The sequence below is a fragment of the Pithys albifrons genome, chromosome 28 (genome assembly GCF_047495875.1).
Source record: "Pithys albifrons albifrons isolate INPA30051 chromosome 28, PitAlb_v1, whole genome shotgun sequence".
Lineage (NCBI taxonomy): Eukaryota > Metazoa > Chordata > Aves > Passeriformes > Thamnophilidae > Pithys > Pithys albifrons.
Genome location: NC_092485.1, coordinates 338,348 through 360,233, shown reverse-complemented (window position 1 = coordinate 360,233; position 21,886 = coordinate 338,348). Strand labels below are relative to the sequence as shown.

General features: G+C 55.7%; 1 protein-coding gene across 1 annotated transcript in view; it reads right to left on the bottom strand.

The window, feature by feature from the left end:
• The window catches only part of PKP1 (plakophilin 1), a 60,874-nt gene extending 52,846 nt beyond the window's left edge, over nucleotides 1-8,028 (bottom strand). The window contains exon 1 of the mRNA XM_071578910.1: nucleotides 7,625-8,028. Within this exon, the coding sequence (XP_071435011.1) occupies nucleotides 7,625-7,826 (202 nt within the window). The 5' untranslated portion in view covers nucleotides 7,827-8,028. The remainder of the gene's footprint in view (nucleotides 1-7,624) is intronic.
• Nucleotides 8,029-21,886: the final 13,858 nt, after the last annotated feature.

Below are 21,886 nucleotides of genomic sequence, written 5' to 3'. Positions count from 1 at the left end.
CCAGCCCCTCAATATCCTTTCTGAACTGAGGGGCCCAGAACTGAACACAACACTCAAGGTGTGGCCTCACCAATGCAGAGTACAGGGGAAGGGTCACTGCCCTGGGCCTGCTGGCCACGCTATTTTTGATCCAGGAAAGGATCCCATTGGCCTTCTTGGCCACCTGGGCACACTGTTGACTCATGTTGAGCTTCCTGTCAATTAGTACTCCAAGGTCCCTTTCTGCCTGGCTGCTCTCCAGCCACTCTGTGCCCAGCCTGGAGTGCTGCAGGGGGTTGTTGTGGCCAAAGGGCAGGACCTGCACTTGGCCTTCTTGAACTTCATCCCATTGGAATCAGCCCATCTCTCAAAGCTGCAGAGAACTTGCTGATAAATCAAGGCAATGGCCATGGACATGCCACGGGACATTGAGAGATGTCCTTCCCCTTGTACTCCCCTGGGATTTCCCATAAACTGCAGATCAGGAATTCCTGTTGGGCCTCAGCAGCAGAGAGGCAGGGCTGGAAATGGGAAGTGTGGGCCAGAGTTACCCAAGAACCATAATTCTGAGCACAAAGATAAAGCCACTCCCTGGGAATTCCTTCTTGGAATCAACCTCTTGTTCTCTGGAAACATCACGTAACAGCATTTTCCTGACCCCATGAGTGAGCAGAAAAGGGTTTCTAGGCCTGATTCAGGTCCATCTGACCAGTCCTTCCTGAGGACCACACTGTGCCTTTCAGGATCCTTTCTTGCCCTGCACTGCACTGAAGAATTTGGGGCTGAGCAAGGAGACACCAGAAAATGAGCCAGTTTAGGCACATCTCTAATTTTCTTGTATAAATTCATTGCTACACAGCTGAATTCAAGAGTTCTTCAGTTGTGGAAGAGTTGCCTTCACCTCCAAGAACTTGTATATAAGAGCTTATAAATGCATAATTATATAGAGCCTCAAATGTTCAAGGCATTTTGAAGTCACCTTGCTGGTTGGAGATGATGCTTCTCCTGGCACCACACAACTCTGATTTATTGCTTGAAGAGCTCAGTCTGAAGGCCAGGAAGAGCCTGAGGGGTTTCTGATGGAGGTGGCTGAAGAAAACATCATCTCTGATTGTTTCTGAAAGTTTGTTCATCTTGAGAACCATCTTGGATGTGTCACCAGCCCTCAGGGAGAGGAAGGACATTCCTCTTCTGAACTACCTCAAGAGTAAAGACCAGACAAGCTGGTCAAAGGTCCTCATAATCTGGGATAAAACCAGACAATCTCAAAAAACCATCCTGACAGGGGCTGGAAATGCTCTTTGGGGAGATACTTCCAGGCTCTTCTTTCTAACTATGTCCATGTATCTGTGTCCCATTTGTCATTGTCCTGTTGGGGTCTCTGAAGTGCCCACGTGCACTGGGACAAACACAGAGCCAACTGAACCCACTATATTCATGGCAGATAACAGAGGATCATGGAATTGTTAAGGTTGGAAAAGCCCTCCAAGATCAAAGATTCCAACCATTAACCCAGGACTGCCACTCACCACTAATGTCCCCAAGTGCCACATCCATATGTGTTTTCAGCACTTCCAGGGCTGGTGACTCCACCACTGCCCTTGGCAGCTGTGCCAGTGCCTGCCCACCCTTTCAGGGAAGAAATTTTCCCTTTATCTCCTCTGGAAGGACTTGAAGCCCTTTTGTCTCCTCCTGTCCTTGTTCCCTGGATCAGAGCCCGACCCCTCCCAGCTCCCCTCCTGTCAGGGAGTTGCAGAGACTGAAAAGGTCCCCCCTGAGCCTCCTTTTCTCCAGCTGAGCCGCCCCAGCTCCCTCAGCTGCTCCTCATACCAAAGGACTCCTCAACACATGGGACAAAGGCAGAAGAGATGTTGTCCAAATCACTCAGATGAAGCTCAGACTCCAAGTGATCACATTGTGGACAGAAAGTCCCCCTGAGGGCTCCTCAGGCTCCCCCCCTCCCCAGACTGTAATTCCACCCAAGGCATTTCCTTCAAAACTTGGCCAGTTTAAAATCTCATTTTCCTTCAGTGGGACAATCCATGAGGGTAAACTCTAATCACAACAGGTGAAAATTGCAAGATCTTGCACTTGAACCCCCGTGAGCCCCTTCAGCTTCCTCCCCTTGCCCTCCTCCTCCTCTTCCTCCCTATTATGGATCATTACAGAGCAAACTGAGACTTCCACAACCCAACATGCCTATTTTTTAAGGTATTTACTTTGTTCAAAGGCAACTTTTACCCCTTGAGAGGTTGAAGTCAAGGAAAAGACTTGGGTGAAAAGTGCCATTTTCCCAACAGGACAACAAAAGGCTCCAGCAGGACACACACAGAGCCAGAGTGGAGTGTTGTGGCAAAGGTGCATGTTAATAACTATTAATCTGTGGCAGGGAAAGGCAAGACAAGACCCAGGCACTGGCAGTGCAGGCTTGACAAGTTAAATCATAAACTATGCACGGCTTTCAAACAATAAGGATGATTAAACAGAGGAAAAACATAGTAGGAGGCACAAAGCAAAGCCTGCATGCCTTCTAGGAGAAGGTGGTAGTGAAAGCCCAGGTGTTGAGGTTCTTGTAGGAATGACCCAACTTCATTTCTGCCTCCTGGCCTATGAGCTAAAGGGTTTGGGTATTTTTTTTCTATCCCAGTAATCTGAGGTTTGTGGGAGACTCACTGAATCATCTCGTGGTGGAGGAAAAGTACAGAAGTCTTCAAAAGATCTGCTACCCCCAAAATCTCCTCCTCCCTTCACAGCAGAGTACTGACCCCCATCAAAACTAGGTGGGATCCCATCAGAGCTGGGTGGGCTTTCTCCCTCCTCAAGCACAGCCAGCACAGGAATCCTCTCAGTCCCAGCTCAGCTCAGGATGTGACACTCCTTGGCTGGGTGTCCTCGGTGACAAGTCACCAGCAGAGCTTTTCTGTAGCCAGAGGACGTTGCAGACCAGCACTGTTGGCTCCCAGGAGCTGGTGCAGCTTGGCCTGGCCTTTCCTCCTGCTGTGCCACTGAAATTCATGTTCCCTGGAAATTTGCATTACTCACAAATTCAGTGGGAGCCATCCAGTGAGGTGTTCCCATGGAGAGAAGGACAGACATGCCTTAGGGCAGAGCCCACAGACCCCAAACCCCAGGACAGATCCCATTGACCCAAAACTCCAGGAGGGCAGACCCCAGAGACCCAAAACCCAAGGAGGGCAAACCCCACAGACCCAAAACTGAAGGAGGGAAGACCCCACAGACCCAAAACTCAAGGACAGACTCCACAGACCCCAAACTCAAGGAGGGCAGACCCCAGAGACCCAAAACTGAAGGAGGGAAGACCCCACAGACCCAAAACTCAAGGGCAAACCCCACAGAACAAAGCTCGAAACCCGAGGCACACAGAACCCACAGACCCAAAACCCCAGGAGGGCAAACCCCGCAGACCCCACAGACCCCGCAGGCCCCACAGACCCCACAGACCCCACAGATCCCACAGACCCCGCAGACCCCACAGATCCCGCAGACCCCGCAGACCCCACAGATCCCGCAGACCCCACAGATCCCGCAGACCCCGCAGGCCCCACAGATCCCGCAGACCCCACAGACGCCACAGACCCCACCGATCCCACAGACCCCACAGACCCCACAGGCCCCACAGACCCTGCAGACCCCACAGACCCCACAGACCCCATAGATCCCACAGACCCCACAGACTCCAGAGACCCCACAGACCCCACAGACTCCAGAGACCCCACAGACCCCGCAGACCCAAAACTCAAGGACAGACCCCACAGAACAAAACTCGAAACCCGAGGCACACAGAACCCACAGATCCAAAACCCCAGGAGGGCAGACCCCGCAGACCCCACAGACCCCACAGATCCCACCGACCCCACAGACCCCGCAGACCCCACAGATCCCACAGATCCCACAGACCCCGCAGACCCCACAGTCCCCACTGATCCCACAGACCCCGCAGATCCTGCAGACCCCACAGACCCCTCAGACCCCGCAGACTCCACAGACCCCACACAGACCCCACAGATCCCACAGACCCCACAGACCCCACAGTCCCCACTGATCCCACAGACCCCACAGACCCCACAGACCCCATAGATCCCACAGACCCCACAGACCCCACAGTCCCCACTGATCCCACAGACCCCACAGACCCCACAGACCCCATAGATCCCACAGACCCCACAGACCCCACAGATCCCACAGACCCCACAGACCCCACAGATCCCACAGGCCCCTCAGACCCCACAGATCCCACTGATCCCACAGACCCCGCAGACTCCACAGACCCCACAGACCCCACAGTCCCCACTGATCCCACAGATCCCACAGACCTCACAGACCCCACCGATCCCACAGACTCCACAGACCCACACACCCCACAGACTCCACAGACCCCACAGATCCCACAGACCCCACCGATCCCACCGATCCCACAGATCCCACAGGCCCCACAGACCCCACAGACCCCACGGACCCCACGGACCCCACAGACCCCACAGACCCCACAGGCCCCGCAGGCCCCACAGACCCCACAGGCCCCACAGGCCCCACAGACTCCACAGACCCCACAGACCCCACAGGCCCCACAGACTCCACAGACCCCACAGACTCCACAGACTCCACAGACTCCACAGACTCCACAGTCCCCACTGATCCCACAGACTCCACAGACTCCACAGACTCCACAGACCCCACAGACCCCACAGACCCCACGGACCCCACAGACTCAGCAGACCCCACGGACCCCACAGACCCCACAGACCCCACAGGCCCCGCAGGCCCCACAGACCCCACAGGCCCCACAGGCCCCACAGACTCCACAGACCCCACGGACCCCACAGACCCCACAGACCCCACGGATCTCACGGACCTCACAGACCTCAGGCTCTGCAGTCATCCTTGGGAACACCTGAAGCTGCTGTGCTGAGACAAGGCCCCACTGTGGGTGCAGACAACTGGTCTCTTCTCACTGTCCTGCCCCAGCACACATCATTTTGAGCCCAGATGGGTCACCTTGCCCTGCTGTGGCTTGTGCCCATATTGAGTGGCACTAGATGTTCAGAAAGGGGCCACAACACCTTGACTTGCTGGACTCCAACTGACCAATTCATCTTCTGTATCCATCAATTACCAGGAATCTGAGGGAGTGTGTGTTGACCCTCCTAAGGCACTCCAGTTATGGGATACAACACCACCCATCCCTGCTACATGCAGGAGGGTTCCATGTCCACACTTAGCATCCTACACACACAGGAACACAGTTCCTGAAGGTGGGGCAAGCTCTGGGCTGTGCTTCAGCTCTGGCTCAAACACAGCAACACACACCTGGAGCTGGACCAACATCTGCCCAGACACACACAGGGAACTGTCTGAGTGCAGAGGGAACAAAGCACTTGGGAATTTATCCAGGGGTTTGGGGAATACCTCAGCCTTTGAGGAGCATCTTTGAGAAATGCCAGGTAGCTGGTGTTGGACAGGCAGCATCCGTGTAGTCTGGTTGTAGGAAGCATTAATTTTTCTTCTCATGTCTGCCCAGCTGATCTTTGGCCAACAGCAGTTAAAACCACTGTTTGACAGTTTAGTTTGACTCACTCTGGCACCAAACAGGAGAAAACCCTGAGAATAAATGGCAACCTCTCCCCCTTCTGGGATTCCATCCAGAAATTCACTGAGAGAGCAACTGCTGGGGTGAATTCACCACCAGGACCTTCGTGCTGGCCAGTCTCCCTGGGCTGGGAATGGGATGGCCTTGGCCTCCTGTTTGGAGGCAGCTCCTGGGAGTGGGATGTGACTCAGCTTCCCTGGGACACAGAAACCATCTCCACGCAATTCCCATTCCCAGACATTTCCAGGAGTGTCTGGAGGAGGGGTTTGGCTTGTTGGGCAGAGACAGACAGCTTGGGAATGTATTTTATTTTTTCCCCTGTCCCAGAAGTTTCACCTGGGATCCTCTCCCAGTAGAATAACCCCCTCTGCCTCCGTCTCTCCCTGCCTGTGGGCAGCAGTGGGAGATATCCCTCTGCCCTCTTCCCCTTGAAATGCCCCTCCACTGGAAGGGGAGGCTGGCAGTGCACAGATCACCACCCAGAGCCCCTCATTTCATCCTGGTGTGTATTTTATTTTGCCAAGTCAGGCACCATAACACCTTAAGCAATAAACCCTCTGGGTGGGAGGTGATTTCATCTCCCACGTTGGTGGCAGCAGAAAGTTCTGCTTGCCCTGGCCCTCCCTTCCCCCTTGGAGTCTGAGCCCACAAAAAAAGAGAGAGCAAAGATATTCCTGGTGGTGCCCAACATGGGACATGGCACTACAGGACATGGGGGACATGCCCCTCCACCATGAGCCTGCTCTGTCCCCTCATCACAACCATTCCAATGCCTGGAGCAGGGGGAGCTCCCATGGCAGCACCACCTCCACACTTCACCCAGCAGCCTCGTGCCACTCAGCTTCTCATGGCAAACCATCCCAAAACACATGTCTGGACCAGGACACCTCACCAGTGCTGGATTTGGCCTCACTGTCCAGCTTGGGGAAGCTGCCAGGCAAGGTCTAGCTCCTGGATGAGCCCGGCCCAGCTTTCCCAGGCTTCCAAAAAACTCCTTCTGTGCTCTGCTCACTCCAGACATGGCTGAATGTTCAATCCCAGCCCCAGCACCTCTGTCCTCCCCAGATCCTTGGGTTTTCCTCTCCCTGGAGGACTCAGTCAGGCCAGAGGTCTCTGCTGCTGCCAAAGCACCTCCAAGTCCAGGAGGTTTTGCACTGAGCCTGTCACACCCCTCTGGGTTTGTAGCTTTACCTCCAAATCAGTTTTCTCCAGACACAAAGATAGCAAAGAAAACCATTTGCCAAGCCTTGATCCGAAGAGGAAGATATTCCAGCATGAAACCTGCTCAGGGGCTCAGCTGGTGGCTTGTTTTTGGTGGCACAGGCTCAGTGCCCTGAGCTAGAAGGGCTGCCCAGACTCCACCACCCCTCTCTACCCACCTACACAATGGAGAGGGCTGTGAGACACCCCCACCAAACCAACACCAGGGGCACTTCTCCCAGCTCAGCTTCTTCCTGCCACTCACACCAGGCTGTCCTGGAGGCTCCCACACTTCCCAGTCTGCAAATGGGAGATGTGTTGGGAGCTCCAGAGGTGAATCCCGAGCCGAGGTTTGTGCCCTGTGAGTGGGCACAGCTGCCTGCTCTCCACCTGCCCAATGCTCAGGAGGCAGCAAACCCTGGAGCGAGGCTGGTTCCAGCCCCATGGCATGGTGGAAGAGCAGCTCTGTTAGCTTTGCCCATCCACAGGAGAGGATGGTGGAGAATTCCAACCAACCATGGGGGCACTTGCAGAGGAAGGATTCGCAAACTTAGGCAGCTACTCCAGCTTTAGAGCCAGGGAAAAACTGGTTAATGGCACCACACTGCCATGTCCAAGTGCCTCGGGGATGTGGAGCAGCACAGCATTCCCAGGGGATCAGCTCCACCGGGGAGAGAGTAGATACATCCAGCTCCGAGCATTGTCCTAACTCTTCCATCTAGTGCAAGAGACCTCAGCACCCCCTGCCTGGGGTGACCCACAAGAGAAGCAAACTGGTCTGTCCCCCCACAGCAAAAATCCCAAAACCCTCCAAGAGCAGCAGCCATGGGACGTTACCTCGGTTGGAGTGGCCCACACTGGACGACACGGACGACTTCTGCTTCTGCCGTTTCACCGTCATCATCACCTGCTCCTGCACCCGCTGTTTGCCCGTGCCTTTAGTTTTCAGCTTGTGGTCCGAGGGCAGAGCCAGAGTGGAGCTGGCCTGGTCCTGGAAGCACTCATATGCCAGGGCAGTTTTCAGCGGGGAGTGAAGCATGGCTGCTCACACCGAGGGCTGGGGGCACCGTGGGCTCTCTGCTCCTGACCGTGCACAACGCGGGGCGACCGCACTCCGGCTCGTGCTGGGTTCAGTGTGCCAGGCCCCTGCTTGCCATACGGCCCCTGTGGCCCAGGGTGTCTCAGGGCTGCTGCTCCCAGCTCGGCTCCGTGGCGTGTGAGCCGGCACACCCCCTGCCAGACTGGATATACAGCCCTGCCCGCACACACCCACGCACTGCCGCGGCTTCCCGTGGCCCTCGCCCCAAAAGTGCCTCCCCCAGACCCCGCCAGAGCAACCAGGGCAAGGGGGGCCAGTGGGTGGGTGCCAGTGGGCAAGGATGGGAGGTATGAGGTCCATCCTTGTCACTGCAAAGGACTGGTGGGTGAGGCTGTGTGGGTCTGGGTAGGGATCGGTGCTCTCTGGGAGCCCGAGGGCTGGTGGCCCCCCCCCCCCCCAGATGCTCGTCTTGGGTTCTGCTGTTTCCCCTCACCTAAACTGGATCAAAGTTTTATCTCAGTGCCAAGAGCCTGGGGACACCCCTGGTAGGGGGAGGCAGCATTGCACAGGCCATGGGTCAGAGGGGCAATGCTGCCAACAGTGCCTGATCCTGCCTGGGGTCCTGCCAATGTGCTCCTGGCTCATTGTGTGCAGCTCCCAGTCTGCAGAAATCTTCCTCTGCCTGCACAGGTTGCAAATCCCCCCCTCTGAGCCCAGGAATGCAGGATTCCTGCAGAACACCCAGTATGAGGTCAGGGAGAGTCCTGAGGAGATCCTCAGGATGGTCAGGGTGCTGCCCATGCGGGTGACACCTTTCTCCAAAGGGTATCCCACTCGTTTCGGGACAAAATTATGGAGAACTCTGCCAGGCAGAGTTGGGGCAACCTTTGCAAGGAGCCTGGAGCAGCAGGGAGAAAAACAGGACATTTAGCAAGCAGAGAGAAGTTAAAATGGCTGTGCAAGAAATGACATGCCAGGTTCTGAATGTGAGCAGAGTATTTTCTCTCTGCCAAGCCACACTGCAACAACTCGTTTGCAGAGAACTGAACACCTTGGTGCTGGTGGGACCAGTTTCAGGTCACAGCAAGCGCTGACAAAGCTCCTGCCAAGCCACAAGAGGCTGATAGAGAAGAAAAGGCAAAAACCCCATCAGGAGGGAGGCTGAGGGGAGGGTGCCCAAAGCAGTGGATTCCTGGGTCCCCCAGGACCATGTCCTGGGTGTTTGTGCCAGCACACAGCCTGGAGAAGGGCCAGGAAGAGCAGAGCCCTCTGTGCTTTCAAATGGAGAAAGGCAGAAAGGTAGAAAGTTGTAAGGTAGAAAAGACTTGTGTGGTTTCTTTTCAATAGGAATCATCGGCACCCAGGGCCTGGCTGTCTGCAGCCCTGGTGGTTTATTTCATCCCCATCCCTCAGATTTCATGTTTCCCTGGTGGTTTGTGCCCATGCAGGTGCCATATTTCATATTTTGTATGAACAAGGGTTAGGGTTAGGGTTAGGGCAGGCTCAGAAAGATCAGGGCAGGCTCCTGAGGAAGATGAGTGTTGTCCACTGTCCCTGTCTGATGCTCCAGGATGCTCCTCCCATGAAAGCCAAGAACAGAAAGCCAAATTTTACCAACGGGACACAGGACTAGAGCAACGGGAGGGTATTTGCCTTTGGTTCCCTCTCCCCTCTTTTCCTGACACCTCACCTGAGGGATGCTGAGGCTTCACTCTGCTCCGTCACCCAACCTGCCTGGACTTTTAAACCGTGCCCAAGCAAGTCCAGCCAGGAGGAGGGCTGAGTGCTACCCAAGCCTGGGTGGCTGCTGCCCAGTGAGACGGGGTGGGTGGAGCCCATGCCCTCCTTTCCTGCTGCTCCTGAGCGATAACTCTGCTTCCAGTCGGGGTAGGGAATACCAAAGCAACACCTGGGTGTTGTTTTCCTCTGTCCTACTTGTTTCTCCCGAGCGCTTGTTATCGATGCCAAACGATGTTTTCGCAAATCAATGACAGGCTGTCAGCGTCAGATGGCTCCTGCCCAACAAAGTGCCCAGCTCTTGCAAACCTGTAATGTCATTTCGCCCGCGGCAAGGACCAGCCCTCCCTCCCCTGTCCCCGCGCAGGGTGTTTATCACAGCCCGTCATTTGGCTCTGGCATCTGCCCTGTTTCATAACTCGCCCAAAATGCTGAGCTGGGCTGCGGAGTTGCGGACAGGGAGCTTAGAGAGGCTTTCCAGACACAATGGTTTCTTGGGGCGAGTTCGCGTGGTCTAGCCCAAGGCAGGGAATCTCCCAGGTTTCTGCAACAGACTCCAAATGTGGATGTGGACGAGCCAAAGATGCTGAAACAAAGGAGTTTATTGCAGCTTTGTGCAAACTGTTGTTCTGCTGTGGGTATCGGGGCTGGGGATGGTCCCTGAGCAGGGCACGGGGAGCGGCATCCCCGGCGAGCCCAGTGCAGCCCCAGCGCAGCAGCAGAGCCTGAATCCACCAGCGCCCGCAGCAAAATTCCCTGTCTGCCTGTCTGTCTGGAGCTCACGGGCAAAGCGGGGCAAGGCTGGAAAGAAAACAAAACCTGTGCCAGAAGGGGCACAGGAGCACAGAGGGGGCGATGGGCAAAAGATCGGAGGGCTAAAAACGATTCAGCTGAAATCGCCGGGCAAGGCGGTGATGTTTGAGGGCGAGGGGCACCCGCTGCGGTGCCGCCGCCGCCTGAGCACACCCCGAGCCCCGCATGGTGATGCCGTGACTCACCGCTCCGCACCCCACACGGGCACACGCCCTGCGCATCTGGCCGCTTCAAAGCATTTTTGCGCGAGTTCCTGGGATAGCTGCCAGCTGGCTGATGGCAATCTAAAGGCTCGCTGGGGCAGCGCTGCTCCACGAGCGCTGCGGGGTCGCTGTTCCAACTTGTCGGGCGCTCCTGAGCTGGAAGTGTCTATGGAGCGCTGGGGGGAAAAGAATTGCCCCCTAAAAAACGTGTCAGGGAGTCCAGCTGTGGGGTTTTCTTAGCCCCGAGGGTTGGTTCTTCCTCAGGGCAGGTGGGCATAGGAAGGACAGGGGTATTTTCTTGTGTTTCCTGGGTAATGCCATTTTCTGAGCGCTGACTCAGCCTCACTCCATCACAGATGAGATTTTGCAGGGCCTGACAAGGTTTATCCAGGAGGAAACGTACTCTTCAGTTTTTCTAACCTTAGTTTCTCTCTGCCTGCCATGAAAGTCTCTCTTCTGTGGAATCAGAAAGCACCTCGGGAATGGGCCAGATGGAGAGCTCAGATCCAACAGGGCAACCAGGATCCAGCTGAAAGGGAACATGGAGCTGCCATGCTGAGGAAAACCACCCAGGAGTCTGCTGAGACTTGTGAGCAGGTTGTTCTTGAGTAAAACTTTCCCTCCATTCCTTGCACACATGTGGCACTGAGATGTTTTTGGGATGGTGCTGTGGGAGGGTAAGAAGGTGACACCACCAGGCAGGTCATGGACTGGCCCTTGGCAAAGCAGGTAGACTTCACCAAGCCCTAGAGATCTCCCAGTGGACATGGGAGCCTAGGTGGGAACAGTAAGGAAATCCTTGATTGCTCCATGAAATAGAAGGATGGCTTACACAGAGCAGCTGAGAGGCCTCACACAGCCAGTTGGAAGTCTTGTGTAATGGAGATCAAGCACCTGGGAATATCTTTGAGGTGTTCCCTAAAAGGAACACGAGATGATTGTGATAGGAAGGGGCTGCCACTCTGCCCAAAGCAGGACCAGCTTTGCGGCACCAGGTCAGGACCCAGTTGCTCCAGACCTTGTCCAGTGGAGGTTGGATGGACACCCCAAAGCCTATCAGGCCTCTCCCAGTATTTGACTATCCTCGTAGTGAACTTCATTCCATGTATCCAAGAGGAATTTCCCTTATCCCAGCTTGTTCCAGCTGCCTCTCCTCCTCTCCCCATGTACCTTAGAAGGTGTGACTCCATCTTCATAGTAGCACAGAATGGATTTGGTTTGGACCACAAAGCCCATCTCCTTCCACCCCCTGCCATGGGCAGGGACACCTTCCACCAGCCCAGGTTGCTCCAAACCCTGTCCAACCTGGCCTTGGACACTTCCAGGGATGGGGCAGCCACAGCTTCTCTGGGAAACTTGTACCAGGGCCTCATCACCCTCACAGAGAAAAATTCCTGCCCACTATCCTATCTATCCCTGCCCTCTGGCAGTGGGAAGCCTTTCCCTGTGTTCTGTCACTCCAGGTACTTGTTCCAAGTCCCTCTCCAGCTCTTCTGGAACCCCTTTAGGCACTAGAAGGGGCTCTCAGGTCTTCCTGGAGCCTTCTGTTCTCCAGACTGAGCCCTCTGAGTTCTCCTGGCCTGTCTCCAGAGCAGAGAAGCTCTGGCTCCTGGAGCATCTCCATGGCCTCCTCTGGGCTCGCACCATCCTCTCTGCCTGCTCCACCAGCTGCAGAAAGCTGTACGATCCTCCAAACCTTCCCTTCTGCAATCCAAACAAGCCCAGCTCTCCCAGTCTCTCCTTGTGTGTGTCCTGTGATCCACTCCTGACCATCTTGGGGCTGAAGGGGAGGCCAAACCCTTGTTCCTGTCAGCTGGACGTCCATGGGCTCACCCTCCTGATTCCCCACCTTTACTGCCCATTGGTGGCAGATGGCACAAGTAACACATTCAAGGGGACACAACACAGGGCAGGGTGGGCTGTGGGCTGGAGACCAACCTCACAGCTGTGGGCAGGAGCCTGCAGGTGCCTGACAGCAGCTCCAGACTCAGCACTCTCAGGGCTGAGGGTGCAGGTTGTCCTGCTGCCCCTCCCTACCCTTGGACATCCCCTGCCAAACATCCTGGGTCCCACCTTTGATGAGCAACAGCATCACGAGTGTGAACTGCTGATGGCTCTGATGGCTAAGCAGCCTTGTCAGCAGAGAAAAAGGGACCTGGTCAGCAGGTCACTCTGGAAACAGGTCCCAGGAGTGGCCAGGGAAGGGCAGACATCAGGGAGGTGCCCTGGGAGGGGAGGATGGTGATGGAGAAGGAAGGATCTCTTCCTCCCCTCCAGGAGAATGCCATCCAGTTGGCCAACCCTCCCGGTTTTCATATCCTTGTGTCCTCATGTCACTTGAGCATTGTGAATGGACCGAGGAGCTGCTGCTCTCCTCCCATCCCTACTCAGGACTTTCTGTGAGGGCAGTGCCCAGGACAGGGGGAGCTCAGCCTGCAGTGGTGTCTTCAGGAGCTCTGGGAGGGGGATGCCCTGAGGGGGAGATGCTGCACACCCAGTCCCACCACAGGGCCCCTCCTTGCTGCAGACCTGGCCCAGCAGCCCAAGGGCAAAGCTTGTGATGGTGTTAGAGGGACAGTAGGCACAAACCCCTCCATGGTCCCAGGAGGCTGCAAAGGATCCCTGCTCAGGATCTCTGGGCCTGGTCCTCTCCCAGGGATTTCCCTGGTGCTGATGCACCTCAGGGACAGGTTGTGACATCCTCAGGAGAGGACACGTGGGAGGGAATGGGTGCAGTGAGGAACTCCTTGTGCTCATGGCACTTACCTTTGGTGGTGCAGCCTGTTCTCGGGCACCAATTACGTGGGGTTGCTGCAAGAGGCTTCCCTTGAAAGTGGGCAGTGCTGGTGAGGTCAGCGCAGGGCCTGGGCTGTCTCTGTGCCATGTGCTGCCCACCACGTCCAGCCCTGTGTTGGACCCCCTCAGGGTGGGGGTCTCCTGGCAGCCTGTGTAGGCATCAGCCCCTCAGCAAGGTGGTGTTCCCACGACAGGCTCCAAGAGACAATCCTGACTGACTGTGCCCAGAAGACCTGACAGACCTCTGTGATAGGCACTTTCTCCCTAATATCATCTCCCTGCTCCACTCCTCTAGGTCTTGAGGACCATCCAAGGACCTGTGTAGTGCCCTCCTTACTTCTAGATGTGTAAAGGATTGAAGAGTTCCCCCTCTCCATGCCATCCCATGCCTGGCAAGTCCATGTGGACCTGGCTGTCGATGGAGGCAGCGTTTGAGGATGGCTGTGGTTGGAACATCCCCACTCAGACAGAGGAGAAGAGCCCACATTGCCATGAAAACCCCTTAGATAACCTAAGTGTGTTCTGAGGGCCCTGTGGGGTGTATGAGCATTCCCTGGGTGGTGCCCTGCAAATGCAGCCAAGTCAGGTCCTGCCAGGTGCTGCTTCCAGGAGGGGCTGGAGGGAGGGCAGGGCTGTGGGGCACCATCCCCACAGGTGGTCCTGCCAGGCCCAGGAGCGTTACCAGTGCATGGCACAAGAAGTCAAGGAGAAGACTTTGTGCCCATGCCCACTGCAGGGCAAGACAGAATCCAGAGGGGTGTTTGGAATCAGATGGGTGTGAATGGTCTCTCACAGGTTGGCACTCAGGTGAAGGGTGGGCAGACAGGCCCCTCAGCCAGGATGACACTTGGACTCTTGGCCTCCCTGAGCCCATCACGGTCTGGACCAGCTCAGAAACACTTCAGGGAAGGGAGAGCTTGTTCCCACTGGGAAAGCTGCAGAAGTGACAGGGTGAAATTCAGGAAGGGAACAAGTGTGGGATTGGTTGGAGGATGCCCTCGATTCCACAGCATTGTGAAACCCCTGCGTGGCTTCTGGGGAGGGACCTCCCAGAGCAGCTCATGAAACCATTTAGCAACAGAGCCCAGTGTGACCTGACTCCTCACAGCAGCCCTGGCTGTCACGACACACAGCAGCTCCTGGCTGTCACGACACACAGCAGCTCCTGGCTGTCACGACACACAGCAGCTTCTGGCTGTCACGACACACACCAGCTCCTGGCTGTCACGACACACAGCAGCCCCAGCTGTCACGACACACAGCAGCCCCGGCTGCCACGACACACAGCAGCTTCTGGCTGTCACGACACACACCAGCTCCTGGCTGTCACGACACACAGCAGCCCCGGCTGTCACGACACACAGCAGCCCCAGCTGTCACAACACACAGCAGTCCCGTCTGTCACGACACACAGCAGCCCCGGCTGTCATGACACACAGCAGCTCCTGGCTGTCACGACACACAGCAGCCCCGGCTGTCACGACACACAGCAGCCCCAGCTGTCACGACACACAGCAGCCCCAGCTGTCACGACACACAGCAGCCCCTGGCTGTCATGACACACAGCAGCTCCTGGCTGTCACGACACACAGCAGCTCCAGCTGTCACGACACACAGCAGTCCCGGCTGTCACAACACACAGCAGCTCCAGCTGTCACGACACACAGCAGCCCCAGCTGTTATGACACACAGCAGCTCCAGCTGTCACGACACACAGCAGTCCCGGCTGTCACAACACACAGCAGCCCCGGCTGTCACGACACACAGCAGCCCCAGCTGTCACGACACACAGCAGACCCAGCTGTCATGACACACAGCAGCCCCAGCTGTCATGACACACAGCAGCTCCAGCTGTCACGACACACAGCAGCCCCGGCTGTCACGACACACAGCAGCTCCAGCTGTCACGACACACAGCAGCTCCTGGCTGTCATGACACACAGCAGCTCCTGGCTGTCACGACACACAGCAGACCCAGCTGTCACGACACACAGCAGCCCCAGCTGTCACGACACCTGATCTCCAGACACAGTTCTCAACTGAGCCTTTGAGGGGCTCTCAGAGGCTTCAGCCCCTGTCGTTAAATAAATCACTTGACTGATCTCATTTTATGGGGTTTCCTTTTTGGGTATTTTATTTCTCTCCTCTTCATCAAGGGTTACAGTTACTGGGTAGTTGTGGAGAGAAGGGAAGAGGAGCAGAAGAAGGGAAGAAGGTGCAACTGTGTTTACATTAACCATATTTAAACTATTCTTGTGCAAGAATATTCAAGGTCCAGGAGGGACCATATTCACAACTATTTTTTCACACAGTTACACACAACATTAAAACCCCCCCACACACCATGCAAACTATCCAACATCACACAGCCATAGCTAATTATTAAGTAATATATATCTCCTAAAAATTGCTAGATCTAAACAGCCTTAATGCAACTTATTTTAACTTTATAAAGGAGCTCCTTTGATGTCACTCTGGAGTTTCTGCAGGTTCATTTCTCACTTCTGCACCAGCTCAAGGTCTCGAGACCAATTCCATTCTTATCTCGGCAGCTTCACCTGCAAATTTGTCTTTGGTTTGCCAGCCTGAAAATGTACAAATACCAACACCTGGCGAGGGGAGTGGGCACAGGGGGGTGATCATGCCCTGGCACAGATGGAGAATACGGTCTGTGCCTGTGACCCCCATGATGTCAAACACTGGGTCATGTGCCCACACCATGCCTGGCAGTGCCATCACTCCCTCACCACGTGCTCTGCAGGGAGGTGCAGAGGCTCCTGGCAGCAGGGCAGCCTCTTCCCTTCCCTCCAGAGCACCATTCCATCACAGGGCTTTGGGAGAGGGACATCCCTGCCCTGGGGGGCATCAGGCCTGGCATCACCAGCTGGGTGAGGGAGGGGATTGTCCTGCTCTGCCCTGCACTGGGGCAGCCTCACCTGCAACGGTGGGGCAGTTTGGGGTGTCACAATGGAAGGAAGAGATTAAACCATTAGGGAGTGTCCAAAGGAGGGCAGTGAAGATGGTTCAGGGTCTGGAGGGGCAGCGTGTGAGGACACTGAGGGCACTTGGTGTGTTCAGCTGGAGAAGAGGAGGCTGAGGGGAGACCTCATTGTGCAACCAGAGTGGCCAAATACAGCAATTTCTAACTTGAGAGTCATTCCCAACATCCAGGGGACTGCAGACACCCCTGGGAGAGGATGGGAATGGGAAAACACAGCTGGGTCTGGGGTCACCACATCTGTTGGCCATTCCTGCTAAACTCAGGGTTGCAGAGTAGGTTCACCTCTCCTGTGACACCAAAGAGCAGTTTCACTTCCCTTGAAAGGCACAGCAACTGAGGTCGGAACACACACATAATTTCATTAAAATGACCTCATTAAGGACTGTTTTGCTGCTTAGGAGTGACTGAAAAAAGTCTTACCTTGCTCCTGTAGATCAAAGTGCTTCGTGTTCCTCTTGTAATCAAACCAGGCTGACCTTTGTCCAAGTGCTGGACCTCGAGAACCAGAGAGGATGTTTCAGGAGTCACCAAACAGCAGCTGTCCTGGATGGATTTTAATGTCTGACTTAAGTTGGTTTGACTCAAAACAGTAACACTTAAAGCTTTCTGTGCAGAAGTTGGTTTGAGCACAGGTTTCCCAGACCTCTCTGCTCCATATTCCACTGGAGGCCTCCTGTCCTGGAAATTTCCTGCCATTGCAGGCAACTAAACAGGAGAGGGAAGAGCTCTTTGCTGGAGCCCAGCAGCAGTTTTGGGAGCAGGGAATCTCCCTGGGAAGGGAAACTGCTTGTCCTTGGCACAGCAGATGGCATCCAAAGCATCTGCCCTGGCTGTGGGAAGGCAAAGAGGACAAATGTGCAACTAGGACACCTTTGCAACATTGGCAAGTACAAAAAGTTCCTGGAAAAAAGACAAAGAAACGTTGGCACAGCTCCTCACTCAGGGGTCTGAAAAGCACAAATCCTCCCTCAGAGGGGTCTGAAAGGCACAACTCCTCACACAGAGGGGTCTGAAAAGCACAAATCCTCCCTCAGAGGGGTCTGAAAGGCACAACTCCTCACTCAGAGGGGTCTGAAAGGCACAACTCCTCACACAGAGGGGTCTGAAAGGCACAACTCCTCACTCAGGGGTCTGAAAAGCACAACTCCTCCCTCAGAGGGGTCTGAAGGGCACAACTCCTCACTCAGAGGGGTCTGAAAGGCACAACTCACACAGAGGGGTCTGAAAAGCACAAATCCTCACTCAGAGGGGTCTGAAAAGCACAAATCCTCACTCAGAGGGGTCTGAAAGGCACAACTCCTCACTCAGAGGGGTCTGAAAGGCACAACTCCTCACACAGAGGGGTCCACAGGCTGCACCAAGGCAGGGACAGCCCCTGAGGGCAGACACAGGTGAGGTCCCCTGTCACATGTCCTGCTGTGCTCCCTCCATGCCGTGCTCAGCTCTGATGTGTGGTGGAGGGTGGAGAGATCTGGGAGCAGAGTGGGGGGCACACAAGCCTCTCTGGGTTGTTTGAACCTGACCCTGTGGTCCCCAGCCCCAGGCAGCACCACCCTGGGACAGTCTGGCCAGTGAGGGATGTTTCATGCTGGAGGAAGCTGTTCTGGGACATGGTCCTCCTGAGGAGGGTGAGTGGGATCCCAGTGGGATGCTGGGATGTCCCATGGCTTGCTGGGGGCATGGTATGGAGACCACTCAGCAGGGTCAGCTCAGCCTGGTTTGCTCGTGGGACATTAAAAAACTGGATCTTTCCCTCCACCACATCTGTCTGGGACAGGATGGGCACAGGACTAGAGGCAGGACATGAGAGAGCCACTTTCTGACTCCCTTAGTCCTACACTGGGTGCAACTTCCCTCATTGGAGCACTGGGATGCTCCATGTGCAGGGATGATGCTCCAAGGGGGAAGCTGTGAAAGTCTTTCCCTCTGTCCTTGCAGGTTTGGGGTGCCATGGGGTGTGGGTGCCCCCACGATGCCTTCCCAGTCCTGGGGTCCCTGCTGTGCCTTTCCAGTGCCCTCCAAACTGGCACCCCTGTGTGTCTGTGGGTGCCTTAGAGGGGTGCAGGCACCCAGAGCTCCTCTTGCCTGGCTGAGTCACCCCCAAATGCCCTGGGAGGTCTGGCTGAAACTGCTGTGACTGGCACAGCAAAGAAGTCCAACTGGGCAAGCCTGGAGTGTTTCTAAACCCTCTGCAGGTCTCAGCAGTGACTCAGCCCTGATGGGAGCTCAGCATTGCCCATCTCAGCTGAACCTCTGGTGGTCTGGGCAGTTGGGGCAGAGCTGCAGCTGCCAGGGCACTTCCCCACCCAGGGCAGGTTCCCTACAGGGCAGCACGAGCTTCTCCAGCTCTGTCCCACCCATGGGGACCTGTCAGCAACGGGCAAAGCTGGATGGAGGTGTCCACCAGACCCCAACCTCCTGCCTAGGCCTACTTCAGGGCCTGGTAAGGTGGAACACAAACCAAAAACACTGCAGCAGGATCATGCTGGTCCTTCCCTGGTGGAGGCAGGTCAGGTGAATGCAGTGGGGACTGAGTTCCTTCTGTGTTACCACTGAACATGGTCTGTGGGACTGAACCAGACACTGCTGTGTCTGTGGAGCTCCCTGGTGTTCAAGGAGCTTCCTTTGAAGGCAGAATGCAGCCCCAGTTCAGTCAAAGGTGATGCTGTGTGTGCTCAGTCCCTCTGACAGCAGCCTTGGGAGGCACCTTGATCCCTGGAAAAGATCCTGTTACACCACAAGGTGTTGGGGTGTTTGTTTGGTAAGGAAATAATCTCCCCATCTGCAGTTCAGCTGCACACCTTGCTGTATACAGGAATTCTTGAGGCCTCCAGCTTCTGTTCTTGGTCTGTGCCCAGACCTGGCACTGCCAAAGGATTGGGGGTCTGCCCAGGGGCTGTGCTCTTCCAGGGGCCAGAGCTATCCAAGAGCTGATCATGCTGATAATGGGGCTGTTCAGCCTGGAGAAGAGAAGGATCTGGGAAGACCTGAGAGCCCCTTCCAGTGCCTAAAGGGGCTCCAGGAGAACTGGACAGTGACCTGGGACATGGGATGGAGGGATATGACAAGAGGGAATGGGTTCCCACTGCCAGAGGGCAGGGAGAGCTGGGATATGGGTAAGAAATTTTTCCCTCTGAGGGTGGGCAGGCCCTGGCACAGGTTGCCCAGAGAAGCTGTGGCTGCCCCATCCCTGGAACTGTCCAAGGCCAGGCTGGACAGGGTTTGGAGCAACCTGGGCTTGTGGAAGGTGTCCCTGCCCATGGCAGGGCATGGAACCAGCCTGTAAGATCCCTTCCAACCCAATCAAACCATTCTGTTGTTCACATGATTCCGTGAAATGCGACTGGAGTAAAATCCTGAGGAGCTCCAAACCACAGCTGGCACTGCCTTCCCTCAGCCTTAGGGGTGCCACAGGCTCCTCCTTGCCCTCAGCAGGCTCAGCCTCTCCAGCAGATGCACATTTGCATGGCAGACCCAGCGGCAGTGGCCTGTGAAGTTCTGTTACTCTGCACAAGACATTCCCTCTCCTTTGCTCCCTGCTGGGCAATGGAACCACTCTCTGACCTGCCCAAACTCTGGCTTGGGCAATGCTGTTCTCTCTGGGGGGCCTTGGAGAAGTTGGAGGTTCTAGAGGTGATGCTTGTGCAGCTTTTTGTTTTCTGTGCCCTCAGCTCTGCCTTTGTCCCCTCTTGGGTCCATGTCCAGCCACCTCTGTGTGATCCCTTTGGTGGGGACGGTGCTGCCTCATAGAACCACAGAACATTCTGAGCTGGAAGGGACCCACAAGGACCATCCAGTCCCACTCCTGGCCCTGCACAGACACACCAGCAATCCCACCCTGTCCCTCAGAGCATTGTCCAAACACTCCTGGAGTTCTGGCAGCCCTGGGGCTGTGCCCACTGCCCTGGGGAGCCTGTTCAGTGCCTACCACCCTCTGGGGAAAGACCCTTCTCCTAAGATCCAACCTAACCCTGCCCTGACACAGCTCCAGCCATTCCCTGGGACCTGTCACTTCTCATGGAGCAGAGACTGGAGCTGCCCATCTGCTGTCCCTCCTGAGGAAGCTGCAGAGACCAGCGAGCTCCGGCCTCAGTCTCCTCCAGGCTGAACAAACCAAGTGCCCTCAGTCACTCCTGGTTCCCCTCTGGACTCTTCACCACCTCAACCTCCCCTTTTCCTGATGCTGCTGTTGCTGCTGCAGCTGCTCAGCACCACAAAGGCAAACCCAGATTCCTGTGCTCTCTTTGCCCTCTGTATCGGGAATTGAGTATTGACATTTTGGTCTGTGTTTTTGCTTATGTCACCTGTGAGAGATTTACTCTTTTCCTGCCCAGTTCTGGGGAACAGAAGCTGAGAGAGTGAAGGCTTTGTCCTTGAAGACAGACTTTTCATGAACTAAAGTTACTTGAGTCTCTCCTACTGGTTGACAGCCTTTGGAGGGGAGCTGAGGAGGGGAGAGCAGGGAGGGAGAGAGAGCAGCAGGGTCTGTGGCCTCTTCCTGGGGAGGATGGTGACCTCATTTCCCCAGGCAGAAACTCTCTTGCAGGCTCAAAAAAAATAAAGGTGAGAGGGCTCATGCACGTGGTGTTGTTGGCTTTTCCCCCAAAAAGATGATGGGGACACCTTCTGTCTGCCAGTGCCTGGAGGATGCAGCCTCTGCCCTTGGTGGAGTGTCCTGAGTTGGTCAAACAACCTTAGGTGAGTAACTTTTAGGTGAGTGGGTGCTGACACTTTTGGGTTATTGCTTTGGTCTCCTTCTCTCTCTCCCTTCTCTTTGGGTTCCTGCTATTGGGTCACTCCTGTTAATAAAGACACTGTTTTCTAAACTCTACGGTGCTCACCTCACTTTTCCAGCACCTGTAGAACCCACCCTATTACCCCTCCTGTCCCTCACCCCCAGCCCCAGCTCCTTTGCTTTCCCCATCCCCGCGGAAGGGCTGGCACGTTGTTTTGCTTCCCCCAGCAGCCCGTGCCCGCCTTGCCCTGTCCACACCCGGCTCCTCCCGGCTCCTCTGCCTTGGCGTGGCACCCCGTGGCCCTTTGTTCCCTCCCGCTGCCCGGCGAGCAGATGAAAGCCGCCCGGGAAGCCTAATTTATAGCTGCCTTGAAACTTTGGCAGGGCAGAGCACGCCGAGAGATGTGGCAATGCCCAGGGAGCCACGCTCGCAGTGCTTATCAAACGCTGCTGGAAAGGCTCCGGAATGCAAGAGGAGGGTTGAGTTGCTTCATTCCAGCAGGGGCTGAGCTGCCTCTGTTGCAGGGACACGTGTTGGAGAGCAGGAGCTGAGAGCTGCCTTTTCCAACTTGCCCAGAGAGGCAGCTCAGCTCGGCAGATCTCCATCCTCCCCACACACCAGAGCTGAGCACGGCATGGAGGGGACACAGCAGGACATGTGACAGGGGACCTCACCTGTGTCTGCCCTCAGGGGCTGTCCCTGCCTTGGTGCAGCCTGTGGGCCCCTCTGTGTGAGGAGTTGTGCCTTTCAGACCCCTCTGTGTGAGGAGTTGTG